The 11,164-nt window shown below is 40.7% G+C and overlaps 1 protein-coding gene across 1 annotated transcript in view; it reads left to right on the forward strand.

Annotated features, from left to right (window-relative positions):
* Positions 1–11,164, forward strand: part of AKT1 (AKT serine/threonine kinase 1) — a 159,513-nt gene that overhangs the window by 116,336 nt on the left and 32,013 nt on the right. The window contains exons 8-9 of the mRNA XM_042474186.1: positions 8,374–8,442; positions 9,720–9,845. Of these exons, the coding sequence (XP_042330120.1) occupies positions 8,374–8,442; positions 9,720–9,845 (195 nt within the window). The remainder of the gene's footprint in view (positions 1–8,373; positions 8,443–9,719; positions 9,846–11,164) is intronic.

The raw sequence follows: 11,164 nt of genomic DNA on the forward strand, positions 1-11,164 counted from the left end.
AGCACACCATCAAATACTTCAATCCACCATGCTCCTATCTGGAAAAAACAGAAGCCTCTGTGCCCCCCTCTGTTAATGAAAGCAACCAAGGTGAACCACCTTCTTAGAATTAAATGTAAGAATGATTGTTAAAAAAAAATAATAATAGGATGTTCTTCTTCCAACAGCATTGATCACTACAGAATCTAGTGATGGCCACCAATTTGTGTGGCATTCAAAGGGATTAGATAGATGGCTAGAGGACGGGGCTATATGTTCCATCGATTAGTATAGGAAACAGTATATCTGGGATTGCCAGTTGCTGGGGAACACAAACAAGGGAGTTTTATTTATTTATTGAATATATTCCATTTTCCTCTCAAGATAGGATTCAGAGCGGCTTATTATTATGCTATTGCTTTCATATCCTACTTGTGGGTTTCCTGGAGGCTTCTGGATGGCCACCACGATAACATAATGCTTTGGTATAATCTAGTATGGCTCCTCTTAGAACAATGGTGAGTGAAGTGCACAGTTGGACCCTGTATTATCTGAAGTGTTTGTTCCACAGCCCTGTGCATAACATGAAAATCTGTGTATAATCTAGAAAAATAATCTTATTTTTCTTACTTGAGATGAATGATGAAGTGTTCTATCTAGGCATTTTCTAGTTCCTTCAGCATGATTTTATGGTCTGCTTCCACTGAAAGTTGACCATAGAGTCATGCTGGCAGACCTAGAGGTTCTTAGTCAGAACACTTCCCTAGGCATTTCTAGGTCCGTCTGCATGACTGTATGTTCGTCTTCTGGTGGAAGCATACCATAGAATCACACTGGAGGACTTAGAAAATGCCTAAAGATACCCCCCACACGTGCTCATTTATAACTGAAACCATGTAATATGAGCTTGTGTAATATGGGGTCTGAATAAAGTATATGATAGTGCCGTATAGAAATACACATGATGCGGACAAAATAAAATCGTGTATCTTGTGTTAACTCAGACTTTGCACCACCTTGGGTCCCATTTTGGAAGAAAGGTGGGATATTAAATAAATAAATAAATAGGAAGCAGTTTTTCTCCCTCTCATAATATTAGAACCCAGGGTCATCCAGTGAAGTTGAATGGTGAGAGTTTCAGGATAGTACTATTTCACACAATGCCCAGTTAAAACTGGCATTTAGTGCTGTGAGATTTAGTGATGGATGCCTGTGGACAGCTTTAGAAGAATGTTGGTCAAATTCCTGATGAATAGAGCTATCAATGTCTATTAATCAGAACTGATCTTTATCATGGTCTGTATTGGAAGCAGTACGGTCAGGCTCTGTAAGTTGCTGAAGATGACAAGACAATGAGTACAGATGCACTCATGTCCTGCATCTGGGAATCCATAGCATGGGGATCAGATAAGGCTGTATATTATCATCCTACTTCTTCAACTTGCAGAAAATACCATATGAAGAGCAGGTTTAGACCCAGAAGAAGGGAAAAATAGGAGGAAGCAATATCAACAGTCTAAGACATGTGGATGACACTACACTATCAGCAAAAAATATCATGCACTTGGAACAATTACCAAAGAAGGTGAAGTAAGCAAGAGTAAAGGCAGACTTATTGCAGAACATTAAAAAAAACCTCAAAAATAGTGAACACAGAAGATGTACACAGATTCAACACTGACAGTGAGGAAATAGAAATAGTTAAAGATTTCCTGTTCCTTAAGTCAAGAAATAAGATGACTAGGAATGGGAAGGGCAGCAGTTAAAGAACTAGGCAAGATCTTAAAGAGTAAGTATATAAAACTGAATGCTAAGAACAGAATCAACCAATCCATTGTATTCCCCATCACCATGTATGGATGCAAGAGCTGGACAGTGGAGAAAGTGGATAAGAAAATCAACTAATTTGAGATGTGGTGCTGGAAAAAAGTGCTGAGGATACTGTGGGCAGCCTAAAAGACAAACAGATAAGTCCTTGAACAAATCAAGCCTGAAATCTCCCTGGAAGCTAAGATGATTAAATTGAGGCTGTCTTGCTTCGGCCACATCAGGAAAAAGGACGACTCATCAGCAAAGAGAATAATGCACATCTCTAGGTAGTTACTTTCATTTCCAAACCGCTCTTACTGTCAAGAAGTTCCTTTTAATGTTCAATTGAAATCTACTTTCCTGTAACTAAAACTCTTATGTTAATAATTAGATTTAATTAGACTATTCATTAAAAAAGACAATAATGCTACGAAAAGTGGAAGGAAGTAGAGAGGAAGACCACATGCCAGATGAATAGACTCAATTAGGGAGATCACGGGCCTGAATCTGCAAAACCCAACCAGAACAGTAGAGGACAGAAAGACTTAGAGATGTCTCATCCACAAGGTTGCCACTGTATGAACAGATCACGGACTAGCACGCTTTGTGTTAATCCAGCACAGATCTTATTTTTTCTATAGTAAATATCCTGAGTATAACAGAAAAAATCTCATTCTACATACAGTGGTTCCAGACAGCCATAGCCAAATGCAGTATACTCATAGTGTTTATTTTGAGTGTAGCCTTATAAAGAGTTGTTAGCTACCAACCAACCACCACCTCTCAAAAATGATAAACTCCTAGAGGAGAATTCTATCCCTCTTCTGCCAGTGCCATTGATTTCTGTCCTGGAGGAATTGAGCATGCTGTCTTCCCACTATCCTGACTTAGTTTGCTTCAGTCAGTTCCTCAGCATGTACAGGCTGGATCTCCCTTATCCAATATGCTTGGGACCAGAGGTTTTTGGATTGTGAATTTCTTCTGATTTTGGAATGTTTTCATATACATAATGAAATATCTTGGAGATGGACCCAAAGTCTAAACAGGAAATTTGTTTATGTTTTGTATACACATAACCTGAAGGTACTTTTATACGCATTGTTTTTAATAATTTTGTGCACAAAACAAAGTTTGTGTACATTGACCCATCAGAAAGCAAAAGGGCCACTATCTCAGCCACCCGTGTGAACAATTTGGGACTTTGGAGTATTGGATTTTTGAATTCTACAGGGAGACTATTGCTGTCAGGCCAGTGTTTAAATGCAGGACTGTTTTAAGAGATGTGTCCACCTGTTGCACTTTATATGTGTGCTGTAGAAGTACCATTGTGCCTGCAGCAAATAAAATTGCTATGTGAACAGGTTTTCATGAATCCTTCCAACCCCTTTTGTGACAGTATACTCCAAAAATCACTACCATCTGTCCATTATATTATTATGTTCAGTATCATACCTGAATTTCAATCAATTGGCCTTGGTTTTTTAAGTGTCTCCTTCTGCCTATTGTTCACTTTTGGAACCCCCTGATTTGTGAAACATGATTTCATATTCTTCCTGACCTAATCTGGAATTGCTTGTAGCTTTGTTCACTCAGCAGGCAGACAGCAAACAGCTAACAACTTTACTGTTTCCTTCTGAGTTTGGAGTCCTCTGTTTTGAAGCTTGGCTCCAGCTTTAGAGCCTATGGTTTGAAAATGCCAATTCTAATTACCCTCAGCATGCACTATATACATTACTGGTATCATTGGGCCAATATAGACACTATGCATATTAGAAAGTTTCACTGAATCTAGAGGAATGAGTGGTGGCATTACACTTGCTGCAAAAGAGGCAGAGCTTGGAAAAATTACTTATGGACTTCAACTGTAGTCCAAAGTAGTAACTGTTTCAAGCTTTGGGGAAGGTTTCATCTTCCTGGAGGCAATCTTTTGACCAGGCACTTTGGCTGAGCAGGCTTTGTCATGCCTTTGGGGCAGCAGAGCATAACCTTTTCAGAGAGAACAATAGAGATTCACAGGACATTCCATTAGAATGAGTCAAACCATTAATCTGTAATAATTCCGTATAGTTTATAGTAGCTTTTTCCAACCTGTCCCCCTCCCAGGGTTTTGGCCCACAGCTACCATCACTCCTGACCATTTGCTATGCTGGCTGGGACTTAAGGGAGCTCTACTCCAGAACACTGGAGGATGTCAGGTTGAGGATAGAAGGTCAACACATCCACATGGACGTAGTTTTCCTGGGATCCATGGACTGAACATGGAATCTTCTCTCTGTGCCATGAGTTATGATATTCTCACTGCCTCTGATTATGCTGAGTGACCAAAACTGTCAGATATATTGACTCCTAGGCTGCATGGATAGGAGTGTAGTGCTTAGATTGAGGGAAATAATCGTACTACTTTATTCTGCTTTGGTCAGACCTCGCCTGGAATATTGTGTCCAATTCGGGTCACCACAATTCAAGAGGGATATTGACAAGCTGGAACATGTCCAGAGGAGAGTGAACAAAATGTTGACAGATCTGGAAACCATGCCCTGTTAGGAACGTCTTAGGGAGCTAGGTATGCTTAGCCTGGAGAAGAGAAGGTTAAGAGGTGACATGATAGCCATGTTTAAATATTTGAAGTGCTGTCATATTGAAGATGGGACAAGCTTATTTTCTTCTGCTCCAGAGTCTAGGACACAGAGCAATGGATTCAAGTTAGAGGGGGGAAAGATACCCCTAAACATTTGGAAGCACTTCCTGACTGTAGGAACTGTTCAACAGTGGAATACGCTGCCTCGGAGAGTGATGAAGTGTCCTTTTGAGGTTTTTAAACACAGCCTGGATGACCATCTGTTGGGGGTGCTTTGATTGTATATTTCTGCATGGCAGAATGGAGTTGGACTGTTTGGTCCTTGAGATCTCTTCCAGTTTTATGATTCTATGATTCTCTGTCATAGGTCTTATTTGCTTACTGTCTTCCTGGTCACAGTCAAACAAGTATGCTAAAAGGGGCTTTGTGGGGTGTCCCCTACATTAAGGCGGCAAGTAATGGGCTGTTGTCTGGATTTGCGCCCTTTAGTAGCATGGCTTGGGTCTTTCTTATCCATTGGAACAGAGACAAAATAGTTCTCCTCTGTGCTAGAGCATTACATGTGGGCCTATGAACCCTTGGATCAAATCCCAGTTCACTGATCTTGAGTAAGCCTCCACTTTTCAATCTCACTTTTCAATCTTTCTGTCTGCAAAATGAGAATCACAGAGGCTTATGAAAATAGTATTGCAGAAGCAGAAGGCATCAGAATTGTGGATACTTTTTAACTTCTAAAAAATAATAAAGATCTAATTAAAAGAATCCAGAAGATTCATGATCAGTAGTGGATTCCCAATAAGATTTAACGAGGGTTGGAAAGGTAAAATAAATCCTTGTGTTGAATCCTGAAAATGACGTCTTCTAAAATCCATTAATACTTTGGGGAATGTGTTTTTTGTTTTATTTTTTCATCTGAATCCAAAGCTACGATTCCTTCCCTTAGTCTGAATCCCCAGCGATTCTCGTGATGTCGGAATATGTGTGACGTTGGAAACCACCACTTCCCAGGGCTGCAAGGGAGGGATGAAAAAGCAAGGGAGAGCGAAACATCCCCTCCCCAAGTTTCTTTGCACGTTCTGTGCTTGCAATACGAGTGCAGATTTGTTTTGATGAAGTGCTTTGGCAGGCTGCCATCCACAGAACTGCAGCAAAGAGCTGGAGAGAAGGGGGGGATTGTGATGACTGGGTTTTGCTCGGTGTCACTGCATCACGTAGGACTGGAAATATCCATTCTAGGCCTTGCTGGCTGTGATTGGGATTTGTCCAGAAAAAGTTATTTTTCCAAGCTCTGCAGTTTTCTCAGACTGGCTGAGGCACTGAACCTATCCCCTGGATCTCACAGATGTTCCTTTCTGTCCTCGCCTTTTGGTACATCTTCATGCATTCTGTTTGCTTCATCCTGCTCCCAACCTCTCTTCCTCCTTGGCACCTATGTAACAAATCCTCATCTCTGTCCATTTTCCATCACTAATAACTGGGTGTGTCTGTACCCATGTGTAAACTGGTAGGAGTGAAATACAAAACTAAATCGATACCAGAATCAGAATAATCTGTGCCACAGTATTTCTGATTTCTGTATATGGTTTGAAAGCTAACAAGGAGAGTATCAATCCATTTGAAATATGACACCGGAGGAGGGTTCTGCAAGCACCCATGGACTGTCAGACCAGTTAAATGAGTAATTTGCTGGAGACCAGGGTTTGAATCCCCGCTCAGCCTTACAAGTCCACTGGGTGACCTTGGATGAGTCACACTCTCTCAACCTCAGATGAAGGTAAAGGCATCTTAAGGCACCCTCGTCTGAACAAATCTTTCCAAGAAAATCCTGTGAGAGGTTCACTTTGGGGTCGCCATAAATTGAAAATGACTTAAAAGCACCCAACAACAACTACAACAACACATAGCAAATCAAGCTGAAATCTTTACTAGAAGCAAAAATGGCTAAACTGAGGCTATCATACTTTAGACACAAGAAAGGACATCACCATTGGAAAAGAAAATAATGCTTGGTAGAATGGATGGCAGTAGGAAAAGAGAAAGAACTTAGTCACATTCAGTTTTTAAACTGCCATAAAAATTGGACAATAGTGTCTCTGCTGTTACCTATCACACGACACCATCTCCATCTCATCGCTACCTTGTCCGCAAAGTGTGGTTACTTCTGCAGTTTTTCAGTATACTAAAAACTACTGAAGAATATATGTCATGAAGATTTATTGAAGCTTGACACTTGAGAAGGTGAAGTAGTGTTTACTTCATGGAAATATATTGACAAATAATAGCAGATATAAGTGTACTTAGGAGATACAAGATCTTTTAAATCTCAGACAGCTTATTCATATGAGTGTACTTTAGTGGTTTTATAGTACTGTATTTTAACTGTTGGTTTTATGTGCCTTCTTTTTAATTGTGTTTTGTTTTTTAATATGCTTAAAACCTTGAGGAGAGGTGGGAAAGAAATAAAATCATCATTATCATTATTCTCTTGGGCCCCACACAACATAGCTTGTGTCTTGCCTCTTGAGCCCATAGAAACTTTCAAAATCTGAAAGGCACATGGATAAATTTCTCCTGTCCCTGTGTTAAAGAAGCCTCCTTGAGAGGGCAGACCACATGTGGGATGTCACCAGTGAAAAGCCTCTCCTTGGTTCTGTTGTCTTTGGTTTTCCTGGAAATGTTTGCCTGACTATTTTTGAAAATAAGCTGGTAGACTAGATAGGCCATTCATCTCATACAGCAGGACTGTTCATCTGTCTTTATGACTTTTCTTGGTGTACAAGTTTATATAATCTTGAGTGGTGGTGGTTTTTCCTGGTTAAATACCACAATGTCTTTGTCACATGCTTGTGTCTTATCTCCCTCCTCCAGTTTGTGAATATACTTAGCTAATCCAGAGTTTTCTCTCAACAGAAATGCCCAAGATAGAATTAGGTCCACTTCACTCTGCTTTTTCCTTTATTATAAATGTTGTTGTTGTTACTACTGTTGTTACTATTGCTTTTCCAGAAAGTAATACTCATATAGTAGGAGTATCTGAGGCAAAAGTTACACGTTCGGTAGAAAACTGCATGTGGTTGAATATTATTACAAAATGTGTCAATCAGATATAAGGAAAATATTGACTACCTTTCAAATTGTTGTGTTGTGTTACTATGCTGGAGTGGAAATTGTCTGCATGCAGCCCTTGGGGAGGTCCAGTGCAGCCCTTTGAATCCTCACAGACACAGTGGTACAGTGACATCTTCTGATGCTTCAGAGGTCCCTAAAATCAGTGTCAACATCCCAGTCTCCAGATCATTCTCACTATGAGATTGACATCTAAATGTCATAATTGTGGCTGTCTCCCAGATGTGATTGCAAACGCAAGTCACCCCCAGTATGGGATGCTGGCTTGGGATGGATTATAATCCTGCATATCTGAAGGGATGCACTGTAACATGCAGAGGTTCTGTGACAGGTACCAAGGGGTTCCTTCATGCACTGATGTGAAAAGGATCTTCCAAAATCTTTGAAAATGAGTGGGCCAGAATATAATTTTATTTTAGGCTGTATCTGCTCTGGAGAAATAATCCAGGTTGACAACACTTTAACTGGCATGGCTCAATCCTATGGAATTCTGAGAAATGTAGTTTGTTGAGGCACAAGAGCTCTCTGACAGAGAAGGCTAAATAGCTCACAAAACTACAAATCCCAGAATTTCATAGCATTGAGCCATGGCAGTTAAAGTGCTGTCAGCCTGGATTATTTCTCCAGAACAGATGCAGCCATAGTTTTCCAGTTCTGACATGGAAATGATGGTGCAAAATTGAAAACCAGAAGGTAGAAATGGGTTGTTGTTGTTGTTGCTGTTGTTGTTGTTGTTTTGGATTCATGGCTCCCAGTGGCCTCGGGCAGGGGGGATTCTCAGAGTTGTAATCCAAAAATGTAATTTTTCTGAACTGTGCTAATAATGTGCTTTGAACAATTTATAAACACATGTTGTTTTTTAATTCTTCTGTTTTTTGTAGGCTTTGAAATATTCTTTTCAGACACATGACCGTTTGTGTTTTGTTATGGAGTATGCTAATGGAGGCGAGGTAAGGATTGCATTCACTCTAGTTAGAGTGTGGCCTGTATTTTTTACCGTCGTGTGTTGTTTTAGTGGGTTGTGAGGAGCTTTCAAAATTTATCATAGCAAGCCTCTTTAAGGGACCCCTAACACTGCTCAGTACATGCATAATGGCCCATGTTCGATCTGTGGCATTTCCAATGTTGTTATTTTTAATAGGATCAATAGGACTGGAAAATACCTGGGACTGGAGAGAGCTACTGTCAAAATAGACAATAGGAGTAGATGGACCAGTGGTTCCATATCAAGTCAGATGAGTACAGTCTACATACCCATCTTCAACTGAAGCTGAAGTTCCCACTGTCCTACAATATTAGCCATGTTAGCTAGGGCTGTTGGGAATTACAATCCAAACTTTACAGTGGAGGGTACCAGGTTGGGAATGGCTGCTTTAAAGCTTTAAAAAAAGTTTTAACAAGTGTCAACGCCAGAATGAACCATGCAAGCTTTACCAAAAAATGAGCCAATTGACACCAGTTATCTTCACCTGCAAAAATTGACTTTTTGCAAGTGTGTAATTTGAACTGAGAGCCACTGTGGTGTAGTGGTTTGAGTGTTGGACTACAACTCTGGAGACCAGGGTTCAATTCCCAGCTCGGCCATGAAATCCACCAGGTGAGCTTGGGCAAGTCACATGCTCTCAGCATTAAGGGAAGGCAATGGCAAACTTCCTCTGATCAAATTGTGCCAAGAAAACCCCATGATGAGTTTTCCTTAGGATTGCCATAAGTCAGAAACGACTTGAAGACACACAGCAATCACAACAATTTGAATTACCTTAGTGTATTTCTTTAGTGGAAAAAGGATGCAGTCCTGCTTATATGTACTTCCATACATACAAGCCTATGTACGTTGAAGTAAGCCTATCCAAAATTGATGTGAAGGGATAAGAACCAGATTGGTGAGTTCCGTGTGTTTGGCAAACTATAGTTCAGGATCTCTGACTGAGGCACACATTTTTCATTGTTTGTTTGTGTGAATTGAAGGCGTTTGAAAGAGTTTACAAGAAGATGTTTTGTGCATCAAATTATTTGTCTCTCTACCCCAGTGATGTCTGTCCTGATTGGCAGCACCAGGGTCCCAGGAGAGAAGAGGCCTTTCCTGTTGCTTGCTACCTGGTCAAACAGGAATGAAATTGGGGTCTTCCCGCATGCAAATCCTGCATTCTACCCTTCTTGTAGTACAGGTTTATGAAAAAATGCCGTTGTGTGCAAACTGAATTCTAACAAGTGTTTGCCCTTTCAGCTGTTCTTCCATCTGTCACGAGAACGTGTCTTTTCCGAAGACCGTGCCCGGTTTTATGGAGCTGAGATTGTATCAGCATTGGACTACCTACATTCAGAAAAGAATGTGGTTTATAGAGATTTAAAGGTATGTAGAGAGAAGGTGAAGATGAGTTCTGAAGGATAATTAACAAATAATGGTGGCGAATTTACAAATAATTCCACAATTATTTCAGAAGTGACTTTTTTGGAATATTTTTTCATGTATTGCTTGCCCAAGGGAACTGCTACAAGTGGGAGTCTGCCAGGGATTAGAATCATAGAATCATAGAGATAGAAGAGACTGCAAGGGCCATCCAGTCCAACCCCCTGCCATGCAGGAAATCTAAATCAAAGCATCCCCAACAGATGGCCATCCAGCCTCTGTTTAAAAACCTCTAAGGAAGGAGACTCCACTGCACTCCAAGGGAGTTTGTTCAACTGTCGAACAGCCCTTGCTGTCAGGAAGTTCCTCCTAATGTTAAAGTGGAATCTCTTTTCCTGTAACTTGCATCCATTGCTCTGGGTCCTAGTCTCTGGAGCAGCAGAAAACAAGCTTGCTCCCTCCTCAATATGACATCCCTTCAAATATTTAAACAGGGCTATCATATCACCTCTTAACCTTCTCTTCTCCAGGCTAAACAGCTCCCTAAGTCGTTCCTCATAGGGCATTTTTTCCAGACCCTTCATCATTTTGGTTGCCCTCCTTTGAACATGCTTCAGTTTCTCAACATACTTTTTAAATTGTGGTGTCCAGAACTGGACGTAATATTCCAGGTGGGGCCTGACCAGAGCAGAATAGAATGCGACTGTTACTTCCCTTGATCTTGACACTATACTTCTATTGATGCAGCCTAAAACCGCATTGGCCTTGTTAGGTGCCACATCTCACTGTTGACTCATGTTCAATTTGTGGTCTACTTGGACTACCAGATCCCTTTCATATGTAGTCTAATTCATCCTATGTACGTGCATTTCATTTTTCTGCCCTATGTGCAGTACCTTACATTTCTCTGTGTTGAAATTCATTTTGTTAGCTTTGGTCCAGCTTTCTAATCTATTAAGGTCATTCTGAAGTTTGATTATCACGCAGATTCCTCAGCTTCGTCTGTCCAATATGTCAGGCTACAGTCCCCTACCTTGGTGTGGGGAAATCGTTGTTCAGGATGCAGCTTAGCTGGTTTTGATACTAGTGTAAACGATTGATCTCTCTCTGGGCTTATCTGTTCTAGGGGCAAAAGTCAGAATGGACTTCTGCTCCAGAGCTACCCCACATAGCTTTTTCTCATCCAGGACATTGGAGAGATTGTCTATACCACTGATTCCAGATGTTTTTAACTTCAGTTCCCTGAATTCCTGACTGTTTGCCAAGCTAGCTAGGGCTTTTGGGAGTTGAAGTCCAAGACAGCTGGAGGACCAAAGTTTAGA

Source organism: Sceloporus undulatus, chromosome 1 (assembly GCF_019175285.1).
Source record: "Sceloporus undulatus isolate JIND9_A2432 ecotype Alabama chromosome 1, SceUnd_v1.1, whole genome shotgun sequence".
NCBI classification, from domain to species: domain Eukaryota; kingdom Metazoa; phylum Chordata; class Lepidosauria; order Squamata; family Phrynosomatidae; genus Sceloporus; species Sceloporus undulatus.